The 23,431-nt window shown below is 53.6% G+C and overlaps 1 protein-coding gene across 2 annotated transcripts in view; it reads right to left on the reverse strand.

Annotated features, from left to right (window-relative positions):
- The window catches only part of LOC119979364 (ephrin type-B receptor 2), a 715,489-nt gene that overhangs the window by 105,475 nt on the left and 586,583 nt on the right, over positions 1–23,431 (reverse strand). For both annotated transcript variants that reach the window (XM_038821482.1, XM_038821481.1), the window contains exon 7: positions 12,245–12,407. In XM_038821482.1, the coding sequence (XP_038677410.1) occupies positions 12,245–12,407 (163 nt within the window). The remainder of the gene's footprint in view (positions 1–12,244; positions 12,408–23,431) is intronic.

The following is a 23,431-nucleotide window of genomic DNA, read 5'->3' on the forward strand; positions in this document are numbered from 1 at the left end:
AAAAAGGTTTTTCTTCGTCTTATGGATGTTGCAAGGAAAGATTAAGAGTTACTTATAGAGTACTGTATTCTTTGGGGGGGATTTATTGGTGTTAATAGTTAAGATGTTTACTGTGGGTTTATAAAGTATTAACTGGTTTCATAAATAAACATTGTTTTAATTTAAAAGTACTGTAGATCTGTTGCATCACACCTATAAAGTAGTCCTGTGTGCTCCCCATAACTACAATCTATTAAAGGTTGTGGGTCAGGTGAACTCCATGATACACTTTGGGGTTCTCTAAACCCTGGCCCATAACACTATCGACAAAGATGATCTATTAAATTCTGATGAGGTGTGGTCAGACTTCCATTTAGATAGACAGACAATAATACCTCAGAGGAATGTATCATGGAGTTTGACACATTATATAAAAGTTTGCAGTAATTCAATTTGAAATTCCTTTATCAGTACTTGATTTCAAATGATTGGATTGTGCATCTGGATTGGGCTCTGAACTGGGGTTAGATTCTCAGAAAGAAACACATTTTTGGGTCAGATGTCTGATGCTTGGTGCAGTTATTATTTTGTTTTTCAATAATTATTGTCACAAGTAGGCTCACATTAACACTGCAATGAAGTTACTGTGAAAAGCCCCGAGTCGCCACAACCGGCACCTGTTCGGATACACAGAGGGAGAATTACCCAATAGAACATCTTTCGGGACTTGTGGGAGGAAACCGGAGCACTTGGAGGAAACCCACGCTGACACGGGGAGAAAACGTGCAGACTCCGCACAGTCAGGGACCCAAGTCAGGAATCGAACCTGGGACCCTGGTGCTGTGAAGCCATAGTGCTAACCACTATGCTACCGTGCTGCCTCACGCCATTGACGGCCCAGCCGCAGGTCACTGTCCGTGTGGAGTTTGCACATTCTCCTCATGTCTGTGTGGGTGTCACCCCCCCACAACCCAAAGATGTGCAGGATGGGTGGATTGGACATGCAAAATTGCCTCTTCATTGGAAAAAAAAAATGTTTTAAAATGTCTGATGCTTAAAAAAAAGTCCTGGAAAAGCAGGAAGCAATTTCTCGTGAACTTCATGGAACAAATAGGACATTTGGTGATATCACAAAAGATGGGAGAGCTCCATGATCACGGCCTTTCGAGATCATTCAGATACAGGACACAGACATCATAGAACAAAAGAGTCACAGACAAAAAGAATGAGGTTGGAACATTTTTGGCAGATGACAGAATGGAGTAATGATAGCAGTCCCAGAGATGCTGTGGGAACTATTAATGTGTTTCAGATCTAATTCGAAATATCATTATGTGATAAATTGTCAAATACAGAACAGGTTTTAGAAGCAATGCGTGGAAAGGTTGGAAGAAGAAGGTGCTGACATCGATTGTACTGGTCACAAGAAGCTTGAGTGACTAATTTTTTTTCCTTTACAGCACAGAAGGAGGCCATTCGGCCTATCGTGTTGGCACCGGCTCCCAAAAGAGCTACCCAGCTAGTCCCATTCCCCAGCCTTATCTCCGTAGCTGTCTAATTTAATCACTTGCAAATATGTATCCAGCTCTCTTTTGAAACATCCTACGGAATTTGCCTCAACCACTCTCCCGGCAGTGCATTCCAAACCCCAGGAACTTTCTGAGTAAAGAGCTTTCTCCTTATCTCACTCCTAGCTCTCTTGCTGCCCATCTTGAAATTGTAATTCCTAGTCACTGACATAGTGAAAACAATATCCTTCTTTACTCTGTCAAAATTGTTCATCATTTTGAACACCTCAATAAGGTCACTTAATCTTCTCTGCTCCAAGTAGAACAAGCTGAATTTCCCCAACCTTTCCTTGTATCTAAAATTCCTCGGGCGCGATTCTCCGCTGCCCACGACGGGTCAGAGAATAGCGGGAGGGCGTCCCCGACATTTTTCACGCCCTCCCGGTATTCTCCCCCCCCCCTCCACGGCCGCCCCACGACACGAATCGCTGCTCGCCGTTTTTTACGGCAAACAGCAATTCTCCCCAGGCCGATCGGCCGAGTTCCCAGGCCTGTATGGCCGTTTTCATGGCAGCAAACACACCTGCTTGCTGCCGTCGCAAAAACGGCCGCAACATCCCCGTTCTGGGCATCCAGGGCCCCGATTGGCACGGCAGTACCACGGCCGTGCTAAGGGGGGGCATGCGACTCGCAGCATTTGTGGAGAATCGCGCCCCTCATTCTTGGTATCATTCTAGTAAATCTTCTCTGCACTCTCTCTAGGACTTTAACATCCTTCCTCAAATAAGGTGTGGGATTCTCCGAACCCCCGCCGTAGAACCCGGGCCCGGGAAGGGGGGGGGGGGGGGGGGGGGGGGGGGGGGGGGCGCGAATCCCGCCCGCCTCCCCGACGCTGGCTGCGGTATTATAAGGCGCCGTTTTTCGGGTGGGGGTGGGATTCCCGCCATCCCGGTTGGGGGCCATTGGCAGCGGCCCCCCCCCCAGCGATTCTCTGGGCCCCAATGGGCCGAGCGGCTGTCCATTTTTGGCCAGTCCCGCCGGTGTGAATCACTCAACTCACATACTGACGGGACCTGGCAGGTAAGTTGGCGGGGGCGGTCCTCAGCGGGGGGGGAGGATCTGACCTCAGGTGGGCCCCCACGGTGGCCTGGCCCGCAATTGGGGCCCACCGGTCTGCGGGCGGGCTTGTTCCGTGGGGGCACTTTTTCCTTCCGCGCTGGCCCCTGGGGCTCCACCATGGCCGGCGCAGAGAAGAGAACCCCCCGCGCACGCGCCAAAATACCGCACTATCAGGGGCTGTTGATGCCGGAGTGGTTACCACCAGTTTTCCCGCCGGCGTGGGGACTTAGTCGCAAGAAGGGAGAATCCCAGCCAAGGTGCCCAGAGCTGAACACAATACTCCAATGTGGTCTAACCAGTGATTTGTAGAGGTGTAGCATCACTTCCTTGCTTTTATACTCTAGCCTCTATTTATAAACTCAAGGATCCTATAAACCTTCTCAACAACTGTTTCAACTTGCCTGGCCACCTTCAGAGAATAATGCACTTAAACCCTGAGGTCCCTCTGTTCCTGCACTCCCCTCAAAGTTGCACCATTGAGCCTATATTGTCTCCCCATGTTTCTTCAACCAAAATGCATTACCTCACATTTCGCTGCATTGAAGTTCATCTGCCAATTGTCTGCCCATTTGGCCAACTTGTCAATGTCCCCTCTGAAGTCGCGCAGCGTCATCCTCACAATTCACTATTCTCCCTAGCTTAGTATCATCTGCAAATTTAGAGACGTTGCCCTCAACACCAACCTCTAAATAATTTATATAAATCATAAAATGCAAGAGTCCCAACACCACTTACAATTCGTCTCCAGTCTGAGAAATGCCCATCTATCCCTACCCTCTGTTTCCTATCTCTTAGCCAACTTCTAATCCATGCTGCCAAGCACCCATCAATCCTAAACATTTTTAATTTGCTAACCAACCTGACATGTGGCACCGTATCAAATGCTTCCTGAAAGTCCAAATATATAAAATCCAAGGCACTACCCTCATTCACTGCCTATGCCACCTCATCAAAGAACTCAATTAAATTTGTCAGACATGACCTGCCCTTGACAAAGCCATGTTGACTGTCTAGTGTTAACTTATTTTTCTCTCAGTGTATATTTATCTCATCCCGTATTATGACCTCCATTAGTTTCCCCACTATTGATGTCAAGCTGACAGGTCTATAGTTTCCTGGATTCAAGTATACAAGTCATGGATTCATTTAATAGTGCTGTGCTGGACAGTGACTGCACATTCACAGTGTGTGGAATGGATTGGTTCAAATGTCATTTAGATTCACTCAGTAGTCAGGACAGAAGGAGGTAAGATCAGGAAATGTGACAATTCTACTGGCTTGAGGTTCAAGAATGACAAAATGTTAAAGACATTGAAAAGAGTGCTGATTCCATGTACAATAGTTAGGATAAACCACTTTATTAGCACAGATGTAGTAACTAATGCTGCTGCTGAGCAAGCCATCCCTGAAAAAGGTACAAATGAAATTGGACATGTCTTTGGAAAGTCAGTCGATTTGCAATTTACCTAATCTGGGCCGGGATTCTCCCCTACCCGGCGGGGCAGGGGGTCCTGGCGTAGCGGAGTGGCGCCAACCACTCTGGCATCGGGCCTCCCCAAAGGTGCGGAATTCTCCGCACCTTTGGGGGCCAGGCCCGCGCCGGAGTAGTTGGCACCACATCGACTGGCGCCAAAACCGGCGCCAACGGCCTTTGATGCCCGCCAGCCGGTGTCGGGGCTGGCCGGACTTCCGTGAAATTTGAGCAGATTTTTATGGACAAGATCAAAACAAAGTTTCAGATTGAAGTCAGGCTTCAGGGCCTTTCAATAATGTAGACTTAAACATTAATCAGAATCGGTCAGGAGTAATCTTGAATCAGTGTAAATCCCATCCCAATAAAAGATTATCTTACATCCAGAGAAGAAACAAAGCAGTTAAGAAGGTGGATTGGACAATTAAACTGGATTTTCACTGAAACAGACATTGGCGGGATTCTCCGACCCTCCCGCCGGGTCAGACAATCGGCGGGGGGTGGCGTGAATCCCGCCCCTGCCGGCCGCTGAATTCCCCGGAATGGAGATTCGGCGGGGGTGGGAATCGCGCCGCACCGATCGGCAGGCCCCCCCCCCCCCCCCCCCCCCCCCCCCAGCGATTCTCCGGCCTGCGATGAGCTGAAGACCCGCTGCTTCTGTGCCAGTCCTTCCAGCATAGATTGAACCAGGTCCCTTACTGGCAGGACCTGGCGGTGCGGGCGGGCTCCGGAGGGTCCTTGGGGGGGGCGCGGGGCGATCTGGTCCTGGGGGGTGCCCCCACGGTGGTCTGGCCCGTAATCGGGACCCATTGTTCTGCGGGCGGGCCTGTGCCGTGGGGGCACTCTTTTCCTACGCGTTGGCCATGTCAGCCTCCGCAATGGCCGACGCGTAGGTGAACCCCCCCCCCTGCGCATGCGCAGGGATGACGTCAGCAGCCGCTGATGCTCCCGCGCATGCGCGGACTCCTGCTGGCCGGCGGAGTCACTTCGGCCCCGGCAGGCGTGGCGCCAAAGGCCTTCCACGCCAGCAGGCGGGGCGGCAACCACTCCGGGGCCGGCCTAGCCCCTGAAGGTACGGGCCTAGCCCCTAAAGGTGCGGAGGAATCCGCACCTTTGGGGCGGCCCAACGTCGGAGTGGTTCACGCTACTCCGTCCCACTGGGACCCCCTGCCCTGCCGGATAGGGGAGAATCCCGCCCCTGATCCAGTAATGACATATTGAAACATAGCGTTAAATGTCAGGTGTTTTCTCGCCAAGTAAAACATCAAGGCAGCATTTGATCGAGTGTGGCATCAAGGAGCCTTATCTAAACTGGAGTCAATGGGAATCAAGCGGGAAATCTTTCCACTGGTTGGAATCATATCTGCTACGAAGGAAGTTGGTTGTGGTGGCTGGAGGTCCAGCTCCAGGACATCACTGCAGGAGTTTCTCTGGGTAGTGTCCGAGGCCCAACCATCTTCAGCTGCTTCATCAGTCACCTCCCTTCCATCATAAGGTCAGAAGTAGGGATGTTTGCAGATGACTGCACAATGATAAGCACCATTCACGACTCCTCAGGTAATGAAGCAGTTCATGTCAATTGCAGCAAGACCTGGACAATATCCAGACTTGGGCTGATGGTGGCAAGTTACATTCGTGCCATACAAGTCCTTGGCAATGACCATCTCCTGCAAGACAGGATCTAACAACCTCCCCTTGACATTCAATGGCATTACCTTCACTGAATCTTGCACTATCAACATCCTGCGGGTTACCATTGATCAGGAACTGAACTGGAACAGCCACATAAATACCGTGGCTACCAAGGCAGGTCAACGTCTAGGAATTCTACGGTGAGTAACTAACCTCACTCCCTAAAGCCTTCCCTCCATCTACAAGGCACAAGTCAGGGGTGTGATGGAATACTCTCCACTTGCCAAGATGAGTGCAGCTCCAACAACACTCAAGAATACTGTCCAGGACAAAGCAGCCCCGCTTGATTGCACCCCCTTCCACAAACATTCAAACCTCCACCATCGATGAACAGTGGCAGCCGTGTGCACCATCTACAAGATGCACCAAAGTAACTCGGCAAAGTTCCATAAACAGTACCTTCCAAACCCACGACCACTGCCATCTAGAAGGACAAGAGCAGCAGGTACCTGGGAATTCCACCACCTGCAGGTTCCCCTACAAGTCACGCACCACCCTGACGTGGAAATATATCGCCGTTCCTTCGCTATCCCTGGGTCAAAATCCTGGAACACCCTCCCTAACAGCACAGTGGGTGTACCTACACCTCAAGAACTGCAGCGGTTCGAGAAGGCACCTCACCATCACCTTCTGAGATGCAACCAGCGATGCCCACATCCGTAAATGAATAAAAATAATTAAACTCAGAGGAATGTGTACTCAAGTTTCCAGCATGAGTTGACCCATAGGACATGAAATTAGGCTTTCTTTGTGATGCTTCCCATGTAAATCTTCCAGATGGACATTCAAGGACAATTGGATATTCCCTTTGACTTAAAAATGGAAAGTGTTGTTCCTAGACCTGGGAAGCCAAGAAACTAAAAAGGTTGGTTAAAGGTATCCAAGCTGCAGGGAATTCTCTGCTCCCCACGTGGCGTGGGAGAATCGTGGGAGGGCCTCCTGACATTTTTCACGCCCCCCTGCCGCTCCCAGAGACTCTCCACCCCCACCCCCCTGCTCGGACAAATCGCCGCTCGCCGTTTTTCACGACGAACGGCGATTCTCCAAGCCCGATGGGTCGAGCGGCCGGCCCTTCACGCTCGTTGCAACACGGCAGCAAACACACCTGGCCGCTGCATTCGTGAAACGGGCGCCAGATGCCCGTTTGGAGCATCTAGGGGCCCAATTGGCACGGGAGCACCACGATTGTGCTCGGGAGGGGACAGGCCTGCGATCGGTGCCCACCGATCGTCGGGCCAGCGGCCAAAACGGACGCACTCTTTCCCCTCCGCTGCCTGGCAAGATCAAGCTGCCACGTCTTGCCGGGCGGCTGAGGAGAAAGACGGCCACCGCGCATGCGCGGTTCGCGCCGTCTGCGCGATGAAGTCATCCGCGCATGCGCGGGTTGGAACTGGCAACCCACGCATGCGTGGATGACCTCACAAATTCGCCGTTTTGCACGTCATTTCCGGCGCGATAAAGTCACGGCCGGGAAAGACGGAGGCCCGCTCCTAGCCCCCCAGGTGCGGGTGAATTAGGTGCGGGGAGCGGGCCCCGTGGCCGTCGTGAACCTCGGCCGATTTCACTACGGCCATCCTGATTTTTATCGGGAGTGGAGAATACCGCCCTGGTTCTAGAAGCAGCGACTGAGATGGGATTTTATATATCGAACATCTGAGGGAATTTGAGATCAGGGGAGATTCTGAGGAAAAGTTGCCCATGGAATGCTATGTGGATAAACTTTGTTTGGGACAATGCACGCTGTACAGAGATTGTGAGAATGAGAGGCTAAGGAATGACCTTGCTAGTGTAAAAGAAATGTGAGAGAGAAAAGACACCTCTAAAATGAAATGAGTCAACAAAAGTCACCTATTATCCATTTGCTTTACAATAACGAATGCTCGTTCAAATAAATAGTTGGAGGCCCAAGGAAAAGGATGTCTTGTCAACATAACAGTTGGGAGGGTGCTGACAAGTGTCAGGAGGGGTAGTTGAGCAGAATTGGGTGAATATGGAGTTGTGTCAGAGAGGAGGGTGCAGTGCACTGCCTAGGGATGATCAGTGTCAGTGGGTGTACAGCACTGTCGGGTAGTGTTGAGCAGTTCCAGGAGGGTGAACAGTGCCTTGGAGGGGGTGAGCAGAATCGGGGAAGGTGTGAGCAGCATCAAGATGGGTTGTGCAGATTTTGCAAGGGGGGTCAACAGTGTTGGGGGAAACGAGTGGAGCCGAGAAGGGTGAGCAGAGCCAAATGGGAGTGAGCAGAGTCAAGGTGGGGGGGGGGGGGGGTTGGGATTGGGTGGGTGAGCAGTGGTGGGGGAGGAGTGAGCTGTCGAGGGAGGGTTTGCAGAGCTAAATGGGAGTGAGCAGAGTTGAGGTGGGGGAGGGAATGTGAGCAATGGGGAGGGGAGGGGGAGCTGTCGAGTGGGGTTGCAGAGCCAAATGGGAATGAGCAGAGTTGAGGGGGGGGTGAGCTGTCAGGGAGGGGTTGCAGAGCCAAATGGGAATGAGCCGAGTCGAGGTGGGGGGGGGGGGGGGGGGGGGGGGGGGCTGGGCAGTGGGGGGGGGGGGGGGGGTGAGCTGTCGAGGAGGGGTTGCAGAGCCAAATGGGAATGAGCAGAGTCGAGGGGGGGGGGGGGGGGAGGCTGGGCAGTGGGGGAGGAGGGGGGGTGAGCTGTCGAGGAGGGATTGCAGAGCCAAATGGGAATGAGCAGAGTCGAGGGGGGGGGGGGGGAGGCTGGGCAGTGGGGGAGGAGGGGGGGTGAGCTGTCGAGGAGGGATTGCAGAGCCAAATGGGAATGAGCAGAGTCGAGGGGGGGGGGGGGGGGGGTGAGCTGTCGAGGTGGGGTTGCGGAGCACAATGGGAGTGAGCAAAGTTGAGGTGGGGAGGGGATGTGAGCAATGGGGGGGCTGGGGGGAGCTGTCGAGTGGGGGTTGCAGAGCCAAATGGGAATGAGCAGAGTTGAGGGTGGGTGAACAGAGGCAGGGGAGAATGAGCCGAGTCCTGTAGGGGAGCAGGGACGAGGGGGGTGGTCAGTGTGGGAGGGGTGAGCAGTGTGTGGGGTGGGTGAATAGTGTTGGGGGAGTTGAGATGCGAGGGGGGGTTGAGCTGTGCTGAGGGGGGGGGGTGAGCAGTGTCATGGGGGGGTTGGCAGAATTGAGGGGGGTGAGCAGAGTCCGGGGGGGGGGGGTGAGCAGAGTCGGGGGGGTGAGAAGAGTCGGGGGGGTGGTGGTGAGCAAAGCGGGGGGGGGGGGGAGCAGTGTCATGGGGGGGTTGGCAGAATTGAGGGGGGTGAGCAGAGTCCGGGGGGGGGGGGGGTGAGCAGAGTCGGGGGGGTGAGAAGAGTCAGGGGGGGGGGGTGGTGAGCAAAGCGGGGGGGGGAGCAGAGTCGGGGGGGGGGTGAGCAGAGTTAGGGGGGTAAGCAGAGTCAGGGGGGGGTGAGCAGTGTCGGGGGGTGGGGGGTGAGCAGAGTCGGGGGGGTGAGCAGAGTCAGGAGGGGTGAGCAGAGTTAGGGGAGTGAGCAAAGCCGGGGGGGTGAGCAGAGTCGGGGGGGGGGGGGGGTGAGCAGCGTTAGGGGGGTAAGCAGAGTCGGGGGGAGGGGGGGGTGAGCAGAGTCAGGGGGGGGGTGAGCAGAGTTAGGGGAGTGAGCAAAGCCGGGGGGGTGAGCAGAGTCGGGGGGGTGAGCAGAGTCGGGGGGGGTGAGCAGAGTCGGGGGGGGGGGGTGAGCAGAGTTAGGGGGGTGAGCAGAGTTGGGGGGTGAGCAGAGTCGGGGGGGTGAGCAGAGTCGGGGGGGTGAGCAGAGTTAGGGGGATAAACAGAGTCGGGGGGGGTGAGCAGTGTCGGGGGGTGGGGGGTGAGCAGTGTCGGGGGGGTGAGCAGAGTCGGGGGGGTGAGCAGAGTCGGGGGGGTGAGCAGAGTTAGGGGAGTGAGCAAAGCCGGGGGGGTGAGCAGAGTCGGGGGGGGGGGTGAGCAGCGTTAGGGGGGTAAGCAGAGTCGGGGGGAGGGGGGGTGAGCAGAGTCGGGGGGGGGGGTGAGCAGAGTTAGGGGAGTGAGCAAAGCCGGGGGGTGAGCAGAGTCGGGGGGGTGAGCAGAGTCGGGGGGGTGAGCAGAGTCGGGGGGGGGGGGTGAGCAGAGTTAGGGGGGTGAGCAGAGTTGGGGGGTGAGCAGAGTCGGGGGGGTGAGCAGAGTCGGGGGGGTGAGCAGAGTCGGGGGGGTGAGCAGAGTCGGGGGGGTGAGCAGAGTCGGGGGGGTGAGCAGAGTCGGGGGGGTGAGCAGAGTCGGGGGGGTGAGCAGAGTTAGGGGAGTGAGCAAAGCCGGGGGGTGAGCAGAGTCGGGGGGGGTGAGCAGCGTTAGGGGGGTAAGCAGAGTCGGGGGGAGGGGGGGGGGTGAGCAGAGTCGGGGGGGGGGCTGAGCAGAGTTAGGGGAGTGAGCAAAGCCGGGGGGGGGTGAGCAGAGTCGGGGGGGGTGAGCAGAGTTGGGGGGGTGAGCAGAGTCGGGGGGGGGGGGGTGAGCAGAGTTAGGGGGGTGAGCAGAGTTGGGGGGTGAGCAGAGTCAGGGGGGTGAGCAGAGTCGGGGGGGGTGAGCAGAGTCGGGGGGGTGAGCAGAGTCGGGGGGGTGAGCAGAGTCGGGGGGGTGAGCAAAGCCGGGGGGGTGAGCAGAGTCGGGGGGGTGAGCAGAGTCGGGCGGGGTGGGCAGAGTCGGGGGGGGGGTGAGCAGAGTCGGGGGGGGTGAGCAGAGTCGGGGGGGTGAGCAGAGTCGGGGGTGTGAGCAGAGTCACGGGGGTGAGCAGAGTCAGGGGGGGTGAGCAGAGTCGGGGGGGTGAGCAGAGTCGGGGGGATGAGCAGAGTCGGGGGGTGAGCAGAGTTAGGGGGTTGAGCAGAGTCGGGGGGGTGAGCAGAGTCGGGGGGGGGTTGAGCAGAGTCGGGGGGGTGAGCAGAGTCGGGGGGGTGAGTGAGCAGAGTCGGGGAGGGGTGAGTAGAGTCGGGGGGTGAGCAGAGTCGGGGGGGTGAGCAGAGTTAGGGGTTTGAGCAGAGTCGGGGGGGGTGAGCAGAGTCGGGGGGGTGAGCAGAGTCGGGGGGGTTGAGCAGAGTCGGGGGGGTGAGCAGAGTCGGGGGGGTGAGCAGAGTCGGGGGGGGTGAGTGAGCAGAGTCGGGGAGGGGTGAGCAGAGTCGGGGGGGGGTGAGCAGAGTCGGGGGGGTGAGCAGAGTTAGGGGGTTGAGCAGAGTCGGGGGGGTGTGCAGAGTCGGGGGGGTGAGCAGAGTCGGGGGGGTTGAGCAGAGTCGGGGGGGTTGAGCAGAGTCGGGGGGGTGAGCAGAGTCGGGGGGGTGAGCAGAGTTGGGGGGTGAGCAGAGTCAGGGGGGTGAGCAGAGTTGGGGGGTGAGCAGAGTCAGCGGGGGCGGGGGTGAGCAGAGTCGGGGGGTGAGCAGAGTCAGCGGGGGGGGGGGTGAGCAGAGTCAGGGGGGTGGGTGAGCAGAGTCGGGGGGGTGAGTATAGTCGAGAGCTGTGCTGTGTTGTTGCGGGGGGGGGGGGTTGGTGTTCTGAGCACCCTCAGCATCACTCTCGCTCTTCCTGCTGTCAGGTTGATTCAGGCCCTGCTCTCACTCTCTAAACCCTTCTCTCTAATATCAAAACTCTACCTGCACATTTCATTCTGGCATCCTGAGTGTGTGACTGACATCTGAACAGTTTGTGAGCCAGTTTTGTGCCTTTTTACTTTCCTCTCCTTCGCCTGAACTGGCACCATAAATCATGTCAGATCTTGAGGTAATTAAGTCACCTTATTTATTTTCATTCTCACTCGCCAAGTATCTGCCTTCAATCTGGGCAGCAGGGTAGCATGGTGGTTAGCATAAATGCTTCACAGCTCCAGGGTCCCAGGTTCGATTCCCGGCTGGGTCACTGTCTGTGTGGAGTCTGCACGTCCTCCCCCTGTGTGCGTGGGTTTCCTCCGGGTGCTCCGGTTTCCTCCCACAGTCCAAAGATGTGCGGGTTAGGTGGATTGGCCATGCTAAATTGTCTGTAGTGTCCTAATAAAAGTAAGGTTAGTGGGGGGTTGTTGGGTTACGGGTATAGGGTGGATATGTGGGTTTGAGTAGGGTGATCATGGCTCGGCACAACATTGAGGGCCGAAGGGCCTGTTCTGTGCTGTACTGTTCTATGAATCTGGTCATGAGCTAACCAGGGAGAACCTGGCTGGAAATTAAACCAATCCACTTCTTACCAATGGTCCTAAATGCAGTGTCCAAGAACAGGAAACATCGCCCTTAACTGCAGTTCCAAATGAGAATTTTAAAGTGTTGAAAGTTTAAACATTGAATATTGGTACGTTACAAACCAAGTTGGTACCATCCTGGTTTGCTCTGTGATTTCCTGTGTTGGTGACATCACAACCCGGCCGTCTTGGGAAATATTTTACAAAGAATTTTTGGGGGGGTTTTCCAACATTTTAAATCATTTTAAATTCACTTTCCATCTGAATTCCAGCAAGTGCCTGTTTACCTTCTGTCATTGTCTGAAAGTACAGCTTGCCGCTGTAATGGCCAAAGCCAGCCACTGTCCGTGCTCGCACTTGGAAGATATAGATGGTTCCTGCGCGTAGGCTGCGGATGGTCATGGTGTTGGTCTGGCTCTTCACAGTTGAGGAGTTGTGCTCGCTTTGATCCTACACAAAAGAGAAAGGGAAGAAATACTTTTCAGGCACTCCTCAGTCTGGCACATAATATTTTTAATTATTTTCACACCTTAACCCCTTATTTCGTCGACTGATACGCTGGTTATACAATGGGAAAACTCCTTCAATGGAGAATCAATCTGACAATACCTGCCGTAGATGTGACTGGTTTCCCCAGCCCTGCCCAGAGGTTTATGGTTTGAATACTATTTGGATCTCCCTTTGGGCCTGTTCTGGATTGGGAATGTTTCATAACGACTTTAAGACTTGTTCACTTCATCTTAGGCAGTCCCTCAAGGTGACTTTCTTCCACACCGGGATAGGGGGTCTTAAGGCAGCTAAAAAGTACAATGTTGCATCCGCACATTCTGCCTCGGGTGGGACAGGTAGGGCGCAATCTTCCCAAAAGGAAACAAAGTTCCCAGAGAGCGCTTTAGCCGCGTGTTTCCCGGCACTCGCAGCACTGAGAAACACGTGGCTATTCAATGCCAATCGTATTGATTAAGGGGTCTCACGGGTAACGCTCGGCTGTTTTTTACAACGGGGAACTCTGCTCACCGGAACTGCCTGTTGTAGCGAGAAGTCGGGACGCCATTATTTAATGGCGATCTCCGAGGCCCACTAAAGAAAACCAACCTCCTCACAGTCCGAACACAACATGGGAGGGTTCCACTAACATCCATGGTGGGCATCCCCAGCCCAATGGCATGTGCGTAAAAAATGCCATCTTGCCACCTTGGCATTGCCAACCTGGCACCATTGCACTGTCCACCAGCTGGCCCACCCAGATGACAATGCCAGGCACTTCTCAGTCTGTGGCACTGCCAAGGTGCTAGGCTGAGCCGGCACTGCCAGGATACCCAGGCTGGCACCAGCAATGCCAGGGCACTGCTGCCCAAAGGGCATGCAGCTGGGGGCCTCCCATCCCCTTGGAGACCCCTACGAGTGCCGTTCTGTCTCATCGCGTTTGTGGGGACCAGGTCTAAACAGTGCTCGCCCGAGGTCCCCAAGTCAAAGGGATTGAATCCCAAAGCCTCAGGCACTTTGGTATTCTGCACATCAGAGTGAGGTTTACTGCCTCAGTCTAATGTGCAGATTTGCCAAAAAGTGATCCCATCCATTGTGGGCGGGATTCGACTTGCACCGTCTCGCGAGATTGTGTTGAATCTCGTGAGGTGTTGCGCGCCGGGTGGATCCCGGGAACGGGGTTTCCCAGTTTCACTGGCCACGATGCGCCTCAGTGAGATGCTTTTCTGGCGCAGCATGGCTGGAAGATCGCGCCCGTAGTGTTTAATGAGGTGGGTGGGGGAGGTTTGGGATGTCTGATTTTAGTCCACAACTTCTTCTGTTTCCGCTTGACCTCCACCTGGGCCTGCCAAAGATGCTCAAAATGTTTGAAACCTTCGAAGAAATTTCTCCTCCAGTTTGAGCGGTCTCGAGGAAGAGATTCCCATGGATTGGTGGGAATGGTGCATTTTCTCAGGGAGGCTTTGAGAACATCCCTGAAATATTTCCTGTGCTCTCCTGCTAACCGCTTGCCGCAAAAAAGCTCAGAATAGCGAGGTTGCTTTGGGAGCCTTGTCTCAGGCTCACCGATAATGTGGTCCATCCAACAGGCCATTGATTAACCAGTGCCTCACTATTGGGAATGTTGGCCTGAGAGGACACTGATCTTGGAGCTCATATCCTGCATTGCGTTTGCAGGATTTTGCAGAGGCATTGCTGGTGAAACCTCTCCAGGGATTTAAACATAGGGCAGCACGGTAGCACAGTGGTTAGCACTGTGGCCTCACAGCGCCAGGGTCGCAGGTTTGATTCCCGGCTGGGTCACTGTCTGTATGGAGTCTGCACATTCTCCCCGTGTCTGTGTGGGTTTCCTTCAGGTGCTCCAGTTTCCTCCCACAAGTCCCAAAAGACGTGCTGTGAGGTAATTTGGACATTCTGAATTCTCCCTCTGTGTACCTGAACAGGAGCCGGAATGTGGCGACTAGGGACTTTTCACAGTAACTCCATTGCAATGTAAGCCAAGCCTACTTGTGACAATAAAGATTATTAATTATTAATTAAGGTGTCTGTTGTATGTTGGCCATTTCACTAACATATATAAGAGAGTAGGTAGCACTAAGCCCTGTAGACCATAGAATCTTAGAATTTACAGTGCAGAAGGAGGCCATTCGGCCCATCGAGTCTGCACCGGCCCTTGTAAATAGCACCCCACTTAAACCCACTCCCGTAACACAGTTACCCCATCTAACCTTTTTGGACACTAAGGGCAATTTAAATTTATCATGGCCAATCCACCTCACCTGCACATCTTTGGACTGTGGGAGGAAACCGGAGCACCCGGAGGAAACCCACGCAGACACGGGGAGAATCTGCAGGCTCCGCACAGACAGTGACCCAAGCCGGGAATCGAACCTGGGACCCTGGAGCTGTGAAACATCTGTGCTAACCACTGTGCTACCGTGCTGCCCGATGACCTTGGTGCCAGGTTTGAAGTCTTTGCCTTACGAGCATACAAATTAGGAGCAAGAGTAGACCACTCGGGCCCTTGAGCTTGCCCATCATTCAATGAGATCATGGCTGATCTAATTTTAACCTCAACTCCACATTTTCACCTACCCCCAATAACTTTACACCCCTTTGCTTCTCAAAAAGCTATCTTGCTCTGCCTTAAAAAGCCTGCCTTTTGAGGAAGAGAGTTCTGGAGACTCGCGTCCCTCAAGAGAAATTTTCTTTCCACATCAAACACTACCTCAGACGGCCGGAAGCTGTGCTGGCACACTGGTGGTGATGTTAAGCTTCATCGCTGATGTCTTCCCTCACTGAAACGAGGCTCCCAAGATATAAGAAATTATCCATGTTGTTTGATGTGGATCATGATAGTTGGGGGAGGAGGCAAGGTGGCACAGTGGGAGCAGACTGGTAGAGGACCTTTGTCTTTGTGACGTTTAGCCTCAGGCCATCCTTTCATATGTCTCGGTGAATGCTTCAGTTGTAGTTTGAAGCTTGGTCTCTGGGTGTGCACATACACCAACATATTGCAGCTCAATGGCAGCGGTTGGGATGATCCTGGTGCTGGACTGGAGGTGGCCGAGGTTGAGGAGTTTCCCGCTAGTCCCATAGTGAAGCTCCATGCCAGCGGGGAGCTTCATGGTGATGGTGTGGAATGTGGCTACGAGGAAGATGGAAAAGAGCGTTGGTGCGATGACACAGCCTTGCTTGACCCCAGTTTGCACTCGTATTGTTGCAAATCTGTTGATTAGAATCGCAGCTTGCATGTCATAAAGCAGCAGGCAGTGATCAATTTCTGCCCGCAGCCAACTTTTAGGAGAACATTCGATAATCCCTCTCAGTTGGTAGATTCAAGGTCTTCTGTGAAGACGAAGATGGTCATTAGCGACTGATGCTGCTCTGCATTTTTCTTGGACTTGTTTTTGCTGTGAAGATTATGTCAACTATACCTCATGGTGGACGGAATCTACACTGTGACTCCAGTAAGGGTTCAACAGCCACAAGGAGGAGGCAATTGAGAAGCGTTTTGCAATGACCTTCCCCAATGGCAGACAGCAGAGATACCCCACAATTGATCTTGGCTTCTTTCTTGAAGATGGTCACAATTACGGTATCTTGGAGATCCCCTGGCAGACTCTCCTCATTCCAGATGACGGAGATGAGGTCATTTATTTGTGTCAAGAATACTTCTCCATTGTACTTTGGTATTTTGGCAGCCATTCTATGTGTGTCGGCGGCCTTTTGGTTCTTATCTTTTGATTGGCATTTTCCAACTTGTCAGGCTGGGTTTGTGCTGAGGTGATGGCAGGTAGTAATCTGTGGAATGTTATCGAGGGTACTCATGTTGATGACTGAATCTCGTTCGAGGAGATCCTTGAAAGTGCTCTTTCCGATGAGTACTGACTGCCCCTCTGTCCTCGATAAGCCCCAATCTTAGCTCTCAGCAGGGTTGGTCCTTGGGTGTAAAGGACTGAAATGAAGACTCCACACATATCGTCGGTGTTGTTTTATTTCAAGTTGCTTTAGTTCCCACCCTCTTTCAACCCACCATCTGTTCTTTTGGTCATGGGTTTTCATTGGACATTGGTCTTCATTTATCTGTAGACCTTATTTCTTTCCTTTGAATTTTGGTTGTTCATTCCCTTCAGGAACGCCTTGTGTTTGTGATTTAGCAGCTCCTGCAACTCCTGGCTAGTCTTGTCAAACCAGCCTTGATCTTTCCTTGTAGAGAAACCAAGAGTATCGATATGGTGGATTTAAGGGCAGACAAGGCACTGTGTGTCAATGTCTTAGCAATTTTATCCTTTGACGAAAACCTTGCTCAGCCAATTGAATTGTTAAGGACCGGTGATGGGAATTGGACTAGACAGTTGGGTGCGGGGAACAATGGAAAGGCTACTGAGCTGTTTGAAGAAAGAACTTGCCAAGGATTAAAGACAAGCTTGAGTAGATCTTTCTTGCAGAGTTCTTGAGTCTGATTTTCCTGGGGCTGCAATTCTGCTGTTGCTGCTGTTTTGGGCTAGAATGATGGAGACAGCCCAGATTAGGTGATGGTGGTAATCACCTGGATGATGGTTGATGGAGACAGATGCCTGGATTAGGTGATAGTTGGTCCAGCAACCATTAGCCCCTGTCAGGACACTGATGATATCCTTGCGGCGCTAGGCTTGGACAATGACATAGACAAGCTAATATTTGGAGCAAAGGTCTTGCCATCAAGTCTTGTATTTTTATCTCTGATGTTCATTACAATCATCATTGGGGTGGTACATGGGAACAGTGGTTATCACTGACAGCGCCAGGGACCCGGGTTCGATTAACCTCCGGTGACTGTGTGGAGTTTGCACGTTCTCCCCGTGTCTGAGTGGGTCAGGCAGCATGGTGGCACAGTGGGTTAGCACTGTTGCCTCACGGCGCCGAGGTCCCAGGTTCGATTCTAGCTCTGGGTCACTGTCCGTGTGGAGTTTGCACATTCTCCCCGTGTTTGCGTGGGTTTCGCCCCCACAACCCAAACATGTGCAGGGTAGGTGGATTGGCCACGCTAAATTGCCCCTTAGTATCCAAAAAAGTTTGGCTGGGGTTATGGGGTTGCTGGGGTAGGGCAGGGGAGTGGGACTGGGTGGGGCGCTCTTTGGGATGAGGGCCAAGTGATCAAGGCTGGACTGGAATTCCTCTTTCATCTCATCTGTAACTTTTAGGACTGGGACGTACGTGCCGATGACTCTTTCTGGGCTAGGATGAGTCAAAGGGACATAAGACATACATTTTCCCACACGGGAGCTCGCTTGGACAGTCTATATGGCAAAGCCAACACCATGGAGACAGTGTTCTTCTGATTTACCTTTCTAGAAGAGGTTTTCGACACCAAATTGTCCCTGAGCTAGCTTTCTCCTGTCCAGGCATCTCACTCAGGGGAGTGGTATCGGTGTGGTAGCGCTGGACTTCCTGAGCTATGGAAACGCTGCAACATTCTGGTCTGTTGCTTCTGGGGTTTCCTATGAGAATCCTGGTGTTCAGGCCTCTAAATTAATTTTGAGGGAGTGGAAGATGCCAGTGTATGGATTCTTTTAGCATGAGTTGCCGTTACACATCAACTATTGCATGATCCTGACAGAGCACGATCTTTGTCCAATGGCAGGAATAGCCAAGACGATTGATGACCAGGTTCCGTTGTACAGACGGGGGACTAACACACACAAATGCTGCCCCGAACAACACCCCACCATCCTGGAGGCCCATAGTCCAGCTAGCGTGTGGGTGGATATCAGGGATATAAGCAGAGTCCGAACCTACACTCCTGTGGCACCATTCCCGCCTGGGCCTCTGAATGCTCGCACCTCACATTCACTCAACCCTCACTCCCTCAACCCTCACTCCCTCAACCCTCACTCCCTCAAACCTCACTCCCTCAAACCTCCCTCCTTCAAACCTCACTCCCTCAAACCTCACTCCCTCCACCCTCACTCCCTCCACCCTCACTCCCTCAAACCTCACTCCCTCAACCCTCACACCTCCCTCCTTCAAACCTCACTCCCTCAAACCTCACTCCCTCAACCCTCACTCCCTCAACCCTCACTCCATCAAATCTCACTCCCTCAAACCTCCCTCCTTCAAACCTCACTCCCTCAAACCTCACTCCCTCCACCCTCACTCCCTCAATCCTCACTCCCTCAAACCTCACTCCCTCAACCCTCACACCTCCCTCCTTCAAACCTCACTCCCTCAAACCTCACTCCCTCAACCCTCACTCCCTCAAACCTCCCTCCTTCAAACCTCACTCCCTCAAACCTCATTCCCTCAAACCTCAGTCCCTCAAACCTCACTCCCTCAAACCTCATTCCCACAACCACCACTTATTCACTCAGTGCTCTAATGAATTCTGGTATGCCTGCTTGCGAGTGGAATGTGGGTGGGTCCGGCTTCTCCCTGCAATCTCCCCACTCTCCCTGGCTTCTCTCCTGCAACCTCCCTGCCTCTCCACAGCTTCTGGCTCTCCCTGTGTCTTCCGACTCGAGCTTCCCGCTCTCCCACGCTTCTCCCCAGCTATTCCTGCTCTCATCAGTGCATGCCCACATTTGTACGCCGATAGGTCTCTGACCTCACGGGCATCTCCACTGACACACAGATCAGTTCGCATATAGAACCATAGAAAGGTTGCTGCATAGAAGGAGGTCAGTTGGCCTATCTTGCACCCAGTCCGTAGCCCTGTAGCTTATAGCACTTAAGGTGCAGATCCACGTACTTTTTAAAAGAGTTTAGGGTCTCTACCTTCACCACCAACTCAGGTTGAATTACACACTCCCACTCCCCTCTGCATAAAAACATTCATTATCATGTCCCCTCTACACCTTTTGTCACTTATATGTTCCCTGGTTCTCGAATTCTCCACCAAGGGAAACAAATTTTTCCTGTCCACTCTATCACTTCCCCTAATAATTTTGTACACCTCAATTAAGTCACCTCTCAGCCTTCTTTGTTCGGGGGAATATAACCCCAAACTAGCCAATCTCTCCTCGTAGCCACACCTTTTTAGCCCTGGCAACATTCTTGTAAACCTCCTCTGCACTCTCTCCAGAGCAATAACTTCTTTCCTGTAATGTGGTGACCAGAATTGTATATAATATTCCAGTTGTGGCCTCACCAGTGTTTTATACAATTCCAACATTACGGTCTAGATTCTCCAAAAATGGGGCTATGTCCTCACGCTGGCGTAAAAACCCTTAGCTATTCACTCCCCAGTTTCCTGCAAAAAATAAACGACTATTCACCTACCTGCAGGGGGCTAGAAGGGACCCGGGGAGCTTCACACAGCTTTGGCTGTGGATACGGGCCCCTGCACTTCCGGTTCAGAGTCCGCACATGCGCACGGTGGCGGCCCCCAGTGACCACACCGAGCGCCATGGCGGACTCGGACCGCAGACCAAGACCAAGAAACTAGCCCCCCCCGCCCGATGGGCTGTGCGCCGCTGCGTCAGACATTCCCTGCAGTGTGACCTGCCCCTTTTTTATCTCTAAGCTCAACTTATAAAACCTCGTTTGTTGATCCGTTTCGTATATCATCCATTCTCACAACTGGAATTGATTCTTTAACCTTTACTGCTCCTCCCCATCCTTTTTCATCTCCCACTCTATCGTGTCTGCACCAGGAGCTGCCAATTTGCCCCTCCTTTAGCCAGGATTTTGTTATTGCAATGACATCCAGCTCCATGAGTCTACCTGTGCCCTTGACACAGCTACCTTGTTTGTAATACTCCTTGCATTGAAGTATAAAGAGTTTAACCCCCCATTTTCCCTTGCTGGACTCTTTTTAAACTTTTCTTCTCATACTTCCAAGTCTATCACTAGATCATCTACATCACAGGCTAATGTTCTAGCTCCATTTTCTTGATCTGAATTTAACCTATCTGATCCTACTCCTGGGATAATAATATCTATATATATATATACACATGTCCACTAACACAGTGTTTTTCAAAGGGGAGGTTGCAACCCGTGGGTGGGTCGCGGGTGTTGAAAAATGGGTCACCAAAAATGATCCCCAGTGATCGCCTGATCTTTTTCCCCCCGTCTTCTCTCTGGGTAAATTTTTGTGCCCTGAACTGATCCTGTTCAAAAAAAAAGTGCTCATTTAATACCGAACCAAAATACAAATACAATGGTCTGGATTCTCCGGGTCCACCAGCCATGTTTTCCTGGGCGTTGTACCCTTGCTGGCAGTGAGATTCTCTGTTCCCGCCACCTGTGTGGTGATACAACCACTGTAGATATGTGTACTTGCAGTAGGGGGCTGTATGGCTGTACCTGTAATACAGGTTCCTCCGGTAAGCCCCTGCCGGCTAGCTCCGCCCACAGGGAGCTTGTGTATAAATATGCACTCGCTTCACTGAGATACTATACTACAGCTGCCGCCGGAGGAATAGCATCTCACAGCAATAAAGCCTCTCTTGTACTTCATTCGAGTCTTTGTGTCCAATTGTTAGCGCCACAATTTATTGCTGTGAGATTTTCCTTACACCATGGACATCAGGATCAAACCTGACCGCCTGCAGCTGGATCCGCAGTCGCCCCACGCCAAGAAAGACTTTGTTCACTGGCTTGCAGTCTTCGAGGCCTACATCTCTTCAGCGGACCCTCCTCCGACAGAGGCTCAAAAACGACAGCTTCTTTACTCAAGACTCAGCTCCAGCGTCTTTCCGCTAATTCGAGATGCGCCTGACTACGCCACAGCTATGGAACTGCTCAAGGAAAACTACGCACAGTCGACAAACACCCTGTTTGCGAGACATCTACTCTCTACTTGCGTCCAACAGCCGGGTGAGTCGATTGAGGACTTCTGGAGGGCCCTTATACCTCTAGTATGAGACTGCGACTGCCAGGCCCTCACGGCCACGGAACATTCAAACTTACTCATGCGGGATGCCTTTGTTACGGGCATTGCATCGGACCCCATCCGGCAACGACTGCTGGAAGGGGCCGCCCTCGATCTCGCGGCTACAAAGACTCTGGCGCTATCAATGACGGCCGCCTCCCGTAGTGTGCAATCCTACTCCACTAGCCACTCGGCCCACCCGTCCTACCCCTCGTTCACCCCGCAAATGGCCCCCCAGGCCCACCCATCCAACCCCTCGTGGACCCCGCAACTGCCCCCCTCAGCAGCCACCCCCGCGCACTATGCCTGCGTTGCTCGCCGCACCGCACACCCTGGGGATCCCCGATGATACTTCTGTGGTCAGCAGAAGCATCCCCGCCAGCCCTGCCCGGCCTGCACCGCGACCTGCAAAGCTTGTGGCAAGAAAGGCCACTTTGCAGCGGTGTGTCAGTCCCGGACGGTTGCCGTTATCGTGCCCGCATTCCCCCCCCTCGCCTCAGCCGATCGCACAATGGGCCCTGCCGTCCGCTGCCCCCAACCCCACGTGCAATCAGTGGGTGCCGCCATCTTTCGCCGCCCCCGCCATGTGCGTTCCATGGGTGCCGCCATCTTGTCCCGTCCCCACACGCAAGCTCTATGGGCGCCGCCATTTTGTCCGCCGATATCTTCTTCCTCACAGTTACTCCAGACGCTGCCATTTTGTCCTCCCCTCTGGACGGGACCACGGGACCCGGGTCGCTGCTGCTACTCGTCGGACTCGTCAGACTCGTCGGCCGATCGCCCACTACTCACCTCCGTTACGCACGACCAGTCCCGTCCTCGCAACCTGGCACCCTCTTCCACGACGGTGCACGCCAACGGCCACGTGACCTCCTGCCTCAGCGACTCCGGGAACACCGAGAGCTTCATTCACCTGGACACGGTAAGGCGCTATTCCCTTGCGGTCCACCCCACCAACCGGCAGCTCTCCCTAGCCTCCGGTTCCCACTCTGTCCCGATCCGGGGATCCTGCCTGGTTAAACTTACTGTACAGGGCGTGGAATTCGACCGTTTCTGCCTGTACATTCTCCCCAACCTCTGCGCGTCACTCTTACTAGGCCTGGATTTCCAGTGCAATCTCCAGAGCCTCACCCTCAAATTCGGCGGACCCCTACCTCCCCTCACCGTTTAAGGCCTCGCGACCCTCAAGGTCGAGCCTCCCTCCCTCTCTGCCAATCTGATCGCAGATTGCAAGCCCGTCGCCACCCGGCGCAGACGGTACAGCACCTAGGACAAGGCCTTCATCAGTTCCGAAGTCCAGCGGCTGCTTCGGGAGGGTATTATTGAGGCCAGCAACAGTCCCTGGAGAAGCACAGGATGGTCGTGGACTACAGCCAGACCATCAACCGGTGCACGCAGCTCGACGCGTACCCCCTCCCTCGCATATCTGATATAGTCAATCAGATTGCCCAGTACCGCGACAATTCTTTACAATTGACCTGAAATCCGCCTACCACCAGATCCCCATCCGTAAATTGGACCGTCCCTACACTGCCTTCGAGGCGGATGGTCGCCTCTATCAATTCCTTAGGGTTCCCTTCGGCGTCACTAACGGGGTCTCGGTATTTCAACGAGAAATGGACCGAATGGTTGACCGGTACGGACTGCGGGCCACTTTTCCGTACTTAGACAATGTCACCATCTGCGGCCATGACCAGCAGAACCGTGATGCCATCCTTGCTAAATTCCTCCACACTGCATCCCTCCTTAACCTCACATATAACAAGGAGAAGTGTGTGTTCTGCACAGGCCGTTTGGCCATCCTTGGCTACGTAGTCTAAAACGACCCCGACCGCATGCGCCCACTCATGGAGCTCCCCCTCCCCCACTGCCTCAAGGCTCTCAAACGCTGCCTGGGGTTCTTTTCTTACTACGTCCAGTGGGTCCCACAATACGCGGACAAGGCCCGCCCACTAATCCAGTCCACACATTTTCCCCTCATGGCCGAGGCACAACAGGCCTTTGCCCGTATTCGCTCTGACATAGCCAAGCCGGGATGCACGCAGTAGATGAGACACTGCCTTTCCAAGTAGAGAGCGACGCTTCAGATGTCGCCCTTGCCGCCACTCTAAACCAGGCAGGCAGACCCGTG

The sequence above is a fragment of the Scyliorhinus canicula genome, chromosome 16, assembly GCF_902713615.1.
Source record: "Scyliorhinus canicula chromosome 16, sScyCan1.1, whole genome shotgun sequence".
Lineage (NCBI taxonomy): Eukaryota > Metazoa > Chordata > Chondrichthyes > Carcharhiniformes > Scyliorhinidae > Scyliorhinus > Scyliorhinus canicula.